The following is a 14,272-nucleotide window of genomic DNA, read 5'->3' as shown; positions in this document are numbered from 1 at the left end:
GATACTGAAGATAAAATACTATGACATATGTACTCGTGACCTTATGGCATGTATGGAAGGATGACCCCACTGTCCACAGAGAAGCATTTTCATTGCTTTGCAATCCTCTACTTTATCTTTCACCAGGTGGTTAATGGAATTTGTCTTCATATGTCAACTCAGACTGTTTTCAGGGTGCACCAACACCTATGATTAACACCTCAAATGCTATTATTTCTACAGCAATTTTAATCCAAAAGGTAAAAGATAACTTCTCTAAGGACTAAATATGTCATCCATTATTTGACTTGATTGAAAAACAGGACATTACGAAAATGAATGTGATAATTATCTTTGAGACTGACCCAACACAGACATCAGGGAGAAGAGAGAACACGGGAGAATCCAGATTAGCTTCATTATTTCTGTTTATAAAATCTGTCCACCTTCACCCAAGACCTCAAGGGTTTTGCATGCACTGAGGGGTGACGTGATGGTGTGAACACAAGCTAACCTTGTGCTGCTCTTATGGCAGAACAGAACACCAGGAAAAATGGTAACAATACATGAAACCTAGAATTTTTAGCCTTCATTTTATTGATTGTTTTGCAAATACATAGAAGGACTTAGACATTTGGTTACAAGAGTTTACAGTACAACTACATTTTCTATAATATTTCTTTTTTTTTTTTGCTTTTTAGGGACAAAAAGTCAATAAAATATAAAGTGAAACAAGCCCCATGTGATAACATAGCAGATTTGTCATCCTCTTCAGGAGAAAGAGCATCAACTGTACTTTTGTTGTGAAGGGCTGACAAGCAGGGGATGATCTCAGTGATGTCCAAATAAACCTCCATGCATACCATCAATGATGGAAGAGAAATGAGAGGCTCTTATTTCTGTAATAGTGATTACAGCAACCACTGCTCAGAGTATACCTTACATATGAACCACACTTGCATCCACAGAGAAGAAAATACTTAGGAGTGTTTTAACTTTTAATCCTGCTTTAGGAATCAATTAAAAAAAAATGGAGTCGCAGCTTGTTGCATTAGCTTGTGCGGACATGTGACATTTTCAAAACAATACTAATATTCTACTGCAATACATTGCCCTCAAGATTAAAAAAATTCAAGTGCGACATACAGGTATTTGCACCACTGTTGTATACAGACAGAGCCTGTTCTCCTTTCTTCCCCAGTTTTCAGTACCATATTGACTTTTTCTCTCTTGCATTAACACTGATACAAGTAAGAGAAGACACAGAACATTCAGCATATATGACAGTCTTCAAGTACTCTTCCACACTCTTGATCAAGTGTGATCTCCAAGCTGAACAGAAGAAATATCCTGTTGCACAGACCTTAGCTGGTTATTCCTCACAACATCCCTGTGAGGTAGGAAGAAGGACATCCCCTTTTCCACCAACATGAGACAAGGCAGAAAGAATAGATACATTTCTCAAGGCAGTAAGTGGAGAACTGGAAAAGCTGAACTCAGGTGTCCTTGGCTCCTGATTCTTTGCCTCAGAAACCAAGGTGCTGAACTCCCAGACATTACTAGGTCATTAGACTTTCAGTAGCCATACATTAACGACAACTATGGCTTCTGTGCGTATGCCAGCAAAACAAAGTTCTTTCGCAGCAGCAGCACACACCTGATGCTGCCCTCAGATACTTCTCCTGTATTTTATATCTGTCAGTAAATGTTTGCTGCAATTAACTAATCAGTCCTACAACTAATGTAGCACAGGCAATTGCAACAGATCAACATTTCATTTACAGATTTATTTAAGACTTCCCTAGCTATTTAAATATACTTTTTTTTTTCTCTGTATAACTTAATAGTAATTCTTTTCCTTTGTATAATAGTTTTCAGACTCCTCCTGGCAAAACCTTTGTGAGCAGAACTTCACCCCACCTCCACAGCAGTAGTAACAGCCAAATCTTAAGAAACTTACTTGATTGGAATGAGTGAATAACATAGGGAATATACCAAAATAGAGAAATGAGGTGAAAACTAAAGCTAGGTAAAAAGTAACTTGTGCTATTCCTGGATTAAGATATTCTGGAGCACTTTGATCAATGCAGTTTCAAATCTTGCATGCAAACTATCTATCAACCAGTATGCTTTATCATTAAATTACCACTAGTCATTGTATAACACGTTTGTTTCTCGTGGGCTTAGCATCAGGTCTTGCCTAAACATTCAGGCTATACCACACATTACCACCCATGAGTTCAAGCCATATAACTTAGTATTATGGGAGTAATTTTGTACTAGCATAAAAGTGCTTTACAAAGGCATTTTGTTTATTCCTCTGTTAGAAGAAGAGTACCCTTTTCTGGTATTGACAAGAGATTATAAAAGAATTGTTTAGAGTAAATCTTCCTAATCAGAACAGTTTTTATTGCTATAAAACCCATGTATGGATAATGACAGATTTTATAACTGTCCCATGAAAGGGAAGCACTTGTGATTTTAAATGTTCCTATTCATATGAGTTACAGAAACTATTACACTTGAAGAGCACACTATATTTTCCAGTCGATTCACGCTCTGTATAATAAAGATATATAGTGCGGATTTGGGATGTAAGATCCAATGCTTTCATATTACCTATCTGCAAAAATAACAGTTGTTTTGAAACTAATAAGAGGGAAAGGAAGATCTTTATTGAAGATCAGAACCAGTATGAGCGAATGACATTTCATTTTGATTGCCTCACGGCATTAATTCTAGCTATTATGAGTTTGGGTTCTAAACCTTTTAGTTTTTGACGATGCCTTGATCAGCAAATGGTGATCCCTTAACTAACTGTACCCTCAACTAACTGTATTCCCTTCAGAAGAAATCTTCCAAGTGCCCACAACATTCTCTTCCCCTGTTTCTCTGTGTAACAGTAGCAGCACAGACCACTCCAGAAACAATCTTCATTTGCTTTTGATCAGGGTTTATGGAGCATAAGAGCATAAGAGTGATATGCGTGGGACAACAGTGTGTCTACCAGTTGTCTGCATGGGGACAGAAACCTTTTCATCTACTTCTTTCATGATAGCCCCATTTTAGTTTGTATGACTTACATACAGAGTTGGACTTGGAGAAGTGTCAGCTTTTTAATTCCAACAGACACACATCATGGAAACAGCATATACATTCAGGGCTAGGACTCAATTACTCCCACTGGTATAAACAGTTTTGTCAGAGACTCATTAAAAAGTTCAGGGTAAGGGAAGTCTATATACTCTTGGTACCTCTCTACTGCTACATACATTTGCTGTAGACCCCTCCAGAAAAATCCCCACATCTTCACAGGAGAATGGGTATGATAAGTGCTACAGTTCCAGAAAAATGGAGAGATGTGTAAGTTTAATTACTTAGACAAAGCAGAGGCAAGTTTTGCATGGTCATTTTCTGAACCTGTGTAAAAAGTGTAGTATTAGGCAGGGAGACTACAAGGCATTTTTTTGACAATGTTCATTAACATTTAGTATAACATTGTTCAAAATTCAGGGAATGAATTCACCCTTCCATTAAAACTGGTAAGGTTATGAAAGTAAAATACAATTTAGACTCATAGTCACAACCTGAGTTTAACTATCTGCACACTACTTACAAAGCCCTTGTAAAAAAAAAAGACAGAAGTAAAATTGCAAAACAGTCATTGATTTCTCTTCACTGAGCTCCCATTTGGAAAGAAGCCTTCTGGCAAGTCAAGCCCAATCTGTATTTCATATTTAAATCTGCCTCATTGGCATCAGTTTTGGTGAAACCTAGCAAAAAGGAGGTAAAAAACACAACAGTTGGCATATAGATATAGCAGTACAACCCATCATTCACTTCCACCTCTAACAACTGTGTGCTACTGAAGACTAGAGACACATCATTTACTTAAACTGATGTATTTGCGGTATTTCAAAGATAAACAATCCCACAACTAAATTTTGTAATGCAGGAATACAAGATATGTGTGATGCTAGTATCCAGCCTCTAAAATAATTTATTTTGAGTTGGGTTATCAATTTAAGAGTGTAAGCAGATTAAATTTGGGGAGCTGAATGTGATGATATAGTTCAATACTTTTAATTTTACTTTTTTAAAACTTACCTTTTCCCTTCACATTCATTTTTGTGTAAGAACACTCTTACATATTCTATTGTTTTTATTTCATTTATTTGCGAAAATAAATTAGTGATATTATAAGATATCCAGCAGACCAAACATAAAACACAATAGGCCTAAGTTGGAAACTAGATGAGGAAGGAAGGTGTAAATGGGAGCAATGTTTAACCTTTGGATGAACCCTAACCATCAGTCTACACAAATACCCAGAAGAGGAGCTCTCCATAGACATATCCAAGCGTCTTTACATATCTCCAATTCCCAGCCCTATTTAAATAAGCATCCCGGAATGAAGATAAAAAATAACTCATGTAATCTTACTTGTTCAGGATGCTAAACAGTTGTCTGGCTTCTAGTGTTCCACTGAAACATCACATACCATATTCCTTCTGCCATCTTTTTCATTTAGCTATACCAGTCAGGCTAACACATGAAAGAATGACATACAACGGCCTTCCCAAGCAGTAAAGCCTCTTTCTTTTAGAGGTACAGGGCTGTATTTCCTGTACTAGTCATACTTCTACATTCTCCTTCCTCCAGCTATTACTTATCATCGCTTACAACCTTATGAGAAAAGCCACCAAGGAAAGCTTAGTTCATGAAGAGTGTGTTTGATGTATCAAACGCTAATGAAATGTTTTCAGTGGATGCAACCCGTTCATTGACTTTTCAAAGTTGCATTTGAACTAGGAAAATAAATGGATGTAATAGGTACAAGAGAAGAGGAGCTGGAGAAATTCCCCGAGTGCACCAGCATTCCTGGACTAGGTCCAGAAATGTCTCAGCATTTCTGACTCGAAGTGCTTCATTTAATTTGGGCCTATTTCTGCCTCACCCAGGGATGGTTACACTGAAGCAAAGGCAAAAACTGGAGGATTAAGATAGCACCATTAAAATCTGTATTCTGCAAATAAAGACAAAAGGCAATTATGGAGATTATTGTTTTTCTGCTGTGGTAGATTTTGGTGCCATCAAAACCTCAAGTGTTTTACATTTGAATGAGCATATTATGTTAAATGTAATGTCTGCACATCTGATGCTAATAGCTCTCATTTCTGTGTACCATCATCCGCTTCAGAAAGGGCCTGATCCCCGTGAGTGCTGAAGTGCCACAATGCCTGTTGAAGATAACAGAGGTGGCAAGAGCCCAGCACCACTCAGAACTGGACCCAAATACAACTGTTTCTCTAAATAAATGTGATTAAATGAGCAGAAAAATGCTAACGTAACAAAAGGGATGGTTTGTGCTTGGAAAACGAGGAGTAATCAAGTCTGAAATACAGAAAGCCCCCTGAGCTCACTGCTTTAAGTCCCAGCAGAGTCAGTTAATTCAGTATTATCCTGTGCTAAGAGCACAGCATTTGATAAGGACTGAATGTGCTTAATGAGGACTATTTTACAGTGGGCAGACACAGAGTTACAAGCTTCTTATAGTACCTCCCAAAAAACATGTTAATATTATTTCAATGACAGGAAAAAAGGCTTATCTTGGAAACTTCAAAATATTTTGGTAACATTGAACATGTAAGTGTGCTGGAAGCAGTTTGCCTCAGCAGCCCTGCATACAGTCTCTGAACCGGTAAGAGGACACATAGCCTCAGGGACTCCTTGCAATACAAGCTTGTTGACTCTCTGATTTCCAATACCCAGCTACCCTTTTCAACTACACAAACAGACCTATGCTTATTTATCTGTTTGGGTTTTTTTATAGTAAGCAGTTTCAAGGCTTGATTCTGAATGATGCTGAGTTCTAGTAACTCCAGTGACCTTATCAAGTATGCAAAAGCAAGTTATTGTTCAAAAACGTAAAAACAGCCCCTCAAAAAAAACCCCAAAGATAACTATGCTCCCTCCCTGGAAGCGTTCAAAGCCAGGTTGGATAGGGCTTTGAGCAACCTAATCTAGTGGGAGGTGTCCCACCACAGCCGGGGGGGTGGAACTGGATGATCTTTAAAGTCCCTTCAAATCCAAACCATCCTATGATTCTAATCAATGTAAGCATATTTGTTAAAATAATAGAAGTTGCTTATCCCTTGCTAATTCCTAGTTATTTGAAACTGCAGATGAAAACCCCCACAATTCCAGCATCAGCTACTTTTTCAAAAATCTGTTCCTATTATGACTTTTGCAGTGGGGGTGATTGATCAGGCTAAAATGCAACATCCATTTAAAAATGGATTCAATCCTGTAGCAGCCTGTTTCCCCAAAGGAAAATGTACTTCTGGGAAATAAGACCAAATCCTCTATTATTCTGTACTCACTGCCTCAAACTTAGAGAGTTAGTTTCTGTTTAAATATACACTAGCCAACCACTACTCAACTACTTAAATCTTTCTTCAGCAGATGCTTTTCCTAAATTCCATGTTATCTTTCAAGATCATTCTGTAAAACCAAGCTTCTAGATTAAGGGGAGAAAAAAAAAGTGAAGGGGAAATGTTACCCAGACAGACTTATCCTGATTATTTCTATAACGAAATACATCTGCAGAAGTATGTTTCTCAGTCTGTTCTCTCATGGTCTCATCAACAGTGTAAACCAGTACAAGCCCAAACAGATTACCTGCCAAGGTGATCTATATGCTGGGCAGCGGTAAATCTGATTTAAGCATGCAAGATAAGCCAACAATTTGTCTTCACAGCACAGTAAAATCGAGGGCAATTTGTTTATTTTTTACATGGTGCCAGTCTATAATGAAGATTATTGCCTCTAAATCACATTTCCTTTGACATTTTGTTGTTGCAAATGTCCTTTAGGAGATGTTTTCCCATAAAAGTAAGCAGACTGTGAAAACAGGACTGTATAGCCAAATGTGTCTCAAAGAAAGCCATACAGGCTACAAAGTTATCCTCTCCAAAAATGGAGTAGTCTGCATGGGGACAGACAGTTATATATAAAGGTACAGTCATTTCTTAAAATCTTACTTGTAATGAACCTAGAGAAATGTTTTAGTTCAACCTATTCACTGTAGCCACTGAAAAAAGCTGCTATAAAGGGTCAACTCCTTATTTTCCACCCATGAATTCAGTTTCAAAGTAGCAAAACAATATGATCTAAAAAAATGCTTATACTGTAGCAATACAATTTCACTGAAGTTCTTATCACTAATATAAACAAGAATAAGACCTCTCATTCATAAGTGAACATAAATAATCACAAGCACAATTGTTACTCTGGCAAGAAAGCCTGAGGCATAGTCCTGAAATGGGGAATAACTGCTTATCACAATGCTCAAATCTCTTATTTTCTTAAGTCCAAATCTAGCAGGTGTTCGCTATATCTGGAAATCAGCTCATCAAATATCCAATATTATGTAACGGTTGGGAAGGAAGGAAGGAAGGAAGGAAGGAAGGAAGGAAGGAAGGAAGGAAGGAAGGAAGGAAGGAAGGAAGGAAGGAAGGAAGGAAGGAAGGAAGGAAGGAAGGAAGGAAGGAAGGAAGGAAGGAAGGAAGGAAGGAAGGAGCAGCGTTCTTCGTGGTTCATTATTCCCATTCTGCAGTGACATGGAGATTTCAGGCACTTTTGGAACTACCAATTAGTGGGTAATGCTGACCCACACACATAGCCTGGCAGAGGTAAATGCTTTGCCCACAGCTCCTTCAGTGCAGTGTGTGATTTCATGCATGACCACAGCAGCTGAACAAAGCTGACTGCGCTAGAGTTTGCCTTCTGGAGAACCAGGAAATGGTGCCTGTAAACTGTCTTCTGATCTCAATGAGACAGATCTCAGAGATCTAGATGGTGCATGGTTGCAAAACCTCCCATCAGTTGATAACTTCAGGCTATCCTAAAAATTCAAAATGTTCACTAGTCCTTTGTGACATTGACAGGATGGGAAAACACTAAGGAACAGTGAGTGCTTCTAATCTTTTCTTTGGTCCTTGACCTTGCCTTATCATAACCGCCATGAACCTACTTATCATTTTAAGCTTATCACTTTCCTTGAATTCTTTGGTTATTTTTTCTTTCACTGGCTTGAGCACAGGATGCTGGACTTTAGTTTGGGTAACACACGCTCATTTAAACACATATGTATTGGTCACCTGAACCACAAAGAAACCAACTCCTTTCAGACAAATAGGTTTGGAACACGTAAGGACCAGCGTCTTCTGACAACAAAGTCCTTTCCTTTAGTTTCTTTAGTCTACTAACTAAACATGCTTACTAAACATGGCACCTTCAATTTATCATGAAGTTAACCCCCAAATTAAACATACAAGAACCATCAAAGTGACTGACTGCAGTACACACAAAGCTAAAAGGATGCTAGCTGTTTGACAGGCTGATGAGCCAAGGAAATAGAAGTCCTGACATTACAGAAGTTTTAAAAAATTTATCATATTTTCCTAAACCATAGTCAGAAGCTGAATGATTCCTTTTCAACACAGGAACACTGAATATGGAAGGTAGCTTCCATAACAAATTAAATAATAACATCACCTTCCATAAGATGTTACACAGAAAATTAATAATGGAGCAAAGTAATTTTGTAGAGTTTGCTGCACTTTTCAGTTGCAGGTCACTCATCTTTAACCAAACAATTGTTCTCAGCTAAACAAACTCATTTTCAGAATCGAACAGCTCTCTATGTAAAATATTTAAAATTCCACAAGAAAAACACCTACGATCATATTTCATTATCACAATGGCTCTCTTATGGACACAGAGAACGAATTAAATTCAACTGGCTCATTGTGCAGAAAGTTTTACTCACTGCCCACAGGATGCTCAATGACTTAATAACGAAACTCTCATACTAACTGCTCTGCAGTCTTTCAGTCACTTGCCCTACCCCTACCATGAAACCCTGCAAAGAGAAAGAGTATTGCACTTCCTTACCAAATATTCCCAACTATTTTTACAGCACAAGTTGTATGTGTTACTTGCTGCCCCTGCCAAAGGAAGGCTGACATGACCTGAAAGGCCTCTCAAGACAGAAGAAAAAAAAAATGCATAATGTGCATGTAGGAGAAGGCCATCTGTATTTGTTATCAACCACACAGACACAATCAGTTACGATCTAGTGTGCTACAGCTTTCCATTAACAAGCCAGTTTTGTGTTAACATTAAATAAGACTTAGGAATGAATGTGAAGGTCAAAAGGCAGTGGCTTTCTGGATCAATGCAGAGCATAAGTTTCATTTGTACAAGGCAATGAGAGAGAAAAAGCAAAGATATCAGCAGTAAAGCGTTTAATTGATTTACACTAGTAACACAGAGTGGATCTGTGTAGTTACCCCTGTTGAAAAGATTCAGAAAACCCCACCTAAAGATAGGAGGAAAACTTAGCAACAGAGAATTAGGTAAACTAACTTGTACAACAGAAAAATAAATATTTGTCCACCTTTCAGAAATGAATCAGCTCTCCTCCTCAATGCATCATAACAGTTCCCTTTCAACATTGCCCTTCCACTCTTAGTCATTTCTCCATCTCTTCTCGATTTCCTAGCTTCTAACTCATCCAATATAATCATACTAGATTAAGCATTAGGCCTAAATTACCTTCTTTTTTTTAACTGTAAATTCTACAGGCATTCCACGCAGCCCTCACTTATAAGGAGGAAACTTACTGCATCTACAAGCCTTCATGTGGTGAGTATTTGTAGAGAATATTTGTTCTAACAGGAGACTAACTACATTTGTTTGTAAGATGACTTACTGTGAAGTCACAGCCAGTGCTTTTCTTGATATCATCCACTGTCAGTCCTTCCCAGATTTCGACAAGGGTCAACCCCTTTTTCTTGTCCACATCAAACACAGCCTGTCAGGTTAAAAGAGCACACAATTAATTTTTTATTATCAGAGAATGAGTATGTAAGTAGTAATATTGTAGAAAATGAAGTGCTGAAGTGGTCAGCATTCCCTCAGTAACAAAAGATGCCATTACCAATTGGTTTCATTTTTCACTTCTCTGACTGACCAGTAATGATTTCTGCTATATTTAATTGAAGAATCTAAAATATGAGATGTGTTAAGTTTTGTGGGAAAAATGTGCAACTGTTCTTCAGTGCATGAAATGAGGACCATGCCTCCTCTTCCAACCTAGTGAGAACTGTGAGGTCCAAGGAAAGGACTGAGTTATTCTTTGCTACAAGACAATGCTCGCCAAGAGCAATCATGAAAGCAAGCAGGAAAAGACAATGGATTTCTAACTCTTCTATTTAGTTATTAGGCCAGCAGAGAGGTAAAGAGCGGCTGACCACCTTCGCCAGATTATAAGCTTCTCAAATAGCTATTGGACACCCAGTGCAAATTATAGTCTTTTCAGAAGCTAGCAATAGAAACCAAGATTTGTTATTGTATTATTAATAGAAAGACCAGAGGAAGTGACTAAAGAGGCAAAGGCAGTTCTTTCTGATGTCTTCATTAGATATGCTTTTCACTTCTAGGGCTCACAAGCATGTCAAATAAAAACACCTGTAAAATTATGTGCACTTTAGTAAAAGACCAGTGAGGACTGAACTTGAAATGCAAGTGAAGTCTTTAGCTCATCACAGAGGCATACCAATGTTCAGCTGTCCTCTGGCTACCTGAGACCAATTTAAAGGACTGAAAAATAATAGATCCTCTAAGAAGCTGGGCATAAGGAACACACACACTAACAAGCTAGAAAGGAAGCAGAATTTGCAACAGCAGGTAAGTACTATTGCAGGTTTGTGTCAACTCCTAATAAAGCAACCAGATCTGACAAGTGGTAACTCTTAAGAGAAATTTCTGGTTTTTTAAAATTTTATATCAGTCCTTGTTCAGTCTCCTTTTTTTTGTACGTTACATTTGTATAGGGCTAGTTAGTAGAAAACTAGAAATGCTTCCACATTTCCATTTATTTTCCCTTACTTTGTGGAGAAAAAACCCTTTTAAGTTACAGTAGCAATATACCACTGGCAGAAAGCAAATTCTACATCAGCACCTTTGATGCATTCTACTTAGTATGACAGATAGCTCACAGAGGGACTACTCTAAGCCCTTAAAAATCTAAACATTGATAATAAAAGGAGTATGATTACAGCAAAAACCTGAAGTCACTTATCCTTTGCTGAAAAGATCCACTAATGTACTTTGAGCAAAACCAATATCAGATGCTCACATTTACTTGCACTAGAGAAAATTGCTTCACAAATGGAATCAAGGAAGGACAAAAGAAATGAAGCCCCAATACAGTCATAGGTTGTGTTTCTCTGAAAAAGTCTGTAGTATACAGCAAGAAAAATGCCAATTGTTTGACATATACATGCTACACAGTTGTTGCTCTACAGAAAAAGAAATGAGCTGTGAGCACAACTGTACTTCAGGATTTGTATCTCATATGGCAAATTTTCAGGAATACTTTGGGAAAAACAAGGAGATAAACACTTCACATACTTCTCATGCGTGGCATCTTTGTTCTGAAGGTGTGTAAGAGCACGGTCCAGTATGCTAGATGTCAACAGTCAAAGCTCTTAAAGAAAAAGTAGGAGCCTTCTGACCTCTGGGATTGAACCCCAAGGGAATCTTTGCCCTTCATTGGCAACAGATACCAAATATAATTTTCAATTTTACTAAGCTTTACTAATTTTATTGAGTGCCCTTTCTTAAGGATAGAGGAGGGAAGTATTGACAAAGATTCAAGAAAAGTATTTTACCTTCTCTGTGATGATGCGGTTTACACATTGCTTTCCAGTAAGTGGTAAACTGCACTTTTCCAAGATTTTATGGACATTGCCCTGTGTTTAACAATATATAGGCAAACATTAATTTTCAAAACCAACACAACTTATTTGGAATTCAAATAGGTACACAAAAAAGGAAAACTACATCTGTAGCAATTCAGTGTTAATTGTTTATCACAACTGGTATGTGCAGGGTCAGACATATATGCAGGCATTTCAGATGCCCAGACCTCAAGCGCATACTCACGCTCTGACAAGAGTAATTCTAGTTTTTTACACACATTAATTTCCCATTCCCTCTATATCTCCAGGAAAGCCCAAAAGCAGACTAAGACATGAGTTCAATATGCACACCTTCCCATGATAAACAGAAGTTACATTATCTGTGTTTTCAACAGAACACATTAGCATGCAAATATAGTAGAAGAAAATGTATATATAAAAAATCGCATTTACTTTAAGATACTCCCTTTTCTGGGGCTTCAAATACCAGGTACTCTAAATTCCGGGGAAAAAAACTAGCTAATGAGAAGATACAGCTTCTGACATGAAGCTGACCGTGTAAGGTTTGGGTGGAAAGTTTTTTTGGTTTTTTCCTTCATTTTTTTTTCTCCTTTTTTTTTTTTTTACAATTTTTCAAATAGGAGTTCACAAATGCTTTACATACTGCTAAATGTAGTCTGCAAGAACTCTGAATGGATATAAAAGAGATGGATCCCTACATTTTTAGACAGTATTTGTAGGTATTTTACATAGATAGCATTAAGTGCACACTTCTCCCATTATCATGATTTTATTTTTTTATCTAATTATCAATTTTCTGTTAAGCATGTCATCAGTCTACCTTAAGAGCTAATATAAACTCAGAAAACATCACTCAGCCTTTTTGACTCTTGAGTGATAATAAAATGAGCAATCCATGCCCTTTTGGATTGATCTTTTTCTATGGAGAACTGCTCATCATAATTTTAATTCTGCTGGCAAAATCCACATCTGTCATGATGCAACTACTCTGATGAAACACACCCACTGTTAGTGAAAATAATTTCTAGTGATAGTGTTAACTTTGATTGATCTATTTATCTCTCATCCATCCAGAGGACCTTACTGCAACACTTTGCCCAAGAGCCAATATTAATCTCTGCTATTTGCAATACCTTCAGTAACACATCAGGTATGCTTCTCAGCAGTATGAAATGAAGTATCTTTTACTGGTACCTGACTGAGATTGAAACGCATGGAATTTCAGAGGTGACAGCTTGAATGTTTTCTGTGACCCTGAGAACTGATATATTCCAGCTTCTTAAGAACTGAGTTGAGGATTACTGTATTACGAATGGGTATTAAAGGTGTCTTTTGGAAGACATCAATCAGGGCACTATCAGAATAGGAATCCAAATAGAACTGCATGGATTTTTACTGTCTGAATTGATATGGGCTTTGTTCAGATAAAGGAAAAAAAATGTTGTGCAGATGCTAAAATCTTAACGTGTTTTAGCCTGCTTTAAATAAAAAAATCTGTTGTTGAAGAATAAAAATGTCCTTAATCTTCCACAACGCACTGATAGAAAGGAGTCTGCAATTCAGTGCTCCATGTTTCAATCATGGCCAAATGCAAGTACTTAGAGCTAGCTTCCATTCTATTGTTGTGAATGGCATAAACAACTATTTCACACGGAACAATTATGAGCCGTTACTTTACTATGTTTTGCAAAACATGTCAATGATGGTATAGAGGTAAGAGCTTGACTTATTTCTCCTAGTATTTAGCAGATTAGGCACAGAGGCACAGTGACTACTTAGAGATTAAATAACAACCTTACTTTCTATTACTTTTCTTCATGGTTATGACAAAAAAAAATTTAGAAAAAACCACATTAAGAAATACCATAACAAATTAGACATAAGGTCCGTTTGCCAATTGTCTCACAGTGGGCTAAGTATATAGAGCAAAAATGGATCCATCATTCCATGGATATGTCCTCCTGGTTCCTGGCATGCTGTGATGTACAGATTTCCTGAGCTAGAGACTGCTCCTGGACAATGCTACTTAGTTGTTACCGAAGAATTTCACCTCATGAAACAGTTTAGTCCCTTTCATATAAACTTAATTCTTTGAGCTCCTGCACCATCCTGCCCATCACCCACAACTACATTAGCTGGCTATAAAAGTGCTTCTTCTTGTTTTAAACAAGCTGGTTGTCAATTTCACTTGGCTACACCTTCCTCTTTTATAAGGCAGTGACTAGCCATTCTGTATTCAACTTCTCCTTGCTCTTATTATTTTATGTACTTCTATATTCCCCTTCCTCAATAGCATTTCTTAAGCTAAAGAGTCTTCTGCAAAACTAAACTCCTGTTGTCACCTTTCTTTTTCACTACACAAAAAATTTTAAGAAATTAAAAAATGTAAATAATAGGGGCAGAGAGTATTTTGTTTTATTTGTAATATACTGTATATCAGCATCCAAAAAGAGGAAAATTCTTTGAGTATTTGTTTGAATGTTAAGATAGATATTAGTTGT

General features: G+C 37.3%; 1 protein-coding gene across 1 annotated transcript in view; it reads right to left on the bottom strand.

The window, feature by feature from the left end:
* Positions 1–553: 553 nt before the first annotated feature.
* Positions 554–14,272, bottom strand: part of OXCT1 (3-oxoacid CoA-transferase 1) — an 80,272-nt gene continuing 66,553 nt past the window's right edge. The window contains exons 15-17 of the mRNA XM_069880116.1: positions 11,721–11,801; positions 9,758–9,859; positions 554–3,752 (exon numbers count right to left, since the gene is read on the bottom strand). Of these exons, the coding sequence (XP_069736217.1) occupies positions 3,717–3,752; positions 9,758–9,859; positions 11,721–11,801 (219 nt within the window). The 3' untranslated portion in view covers positions 554–3,716. The remainder of the gene's footprint in view (positions 3,753–9,757; positions 9,860–11,720; positions 11,802–14,272) is intronic.

This window comes from Phaenicophaeus curvirostris, chromosome Z (genome assembly GCF_032191515.1).
Source record: "Phaenicophaeus curvirostris isolate KB17595 chromosome Z, BPBGC_Pcur_1.0, whole genome shotgun sequence".
In the NCBI taxonomy this organism is placed as follows: Eukaryota; Metazoa; Chordata; class Aves; order Cuculiformes; family Cuculidae; genus Phaenicophaeus; species Phaenicophaeus curvirostris.
This window is presented reverse-complemented; position numbering and strand designations above follow the sequence as displayed.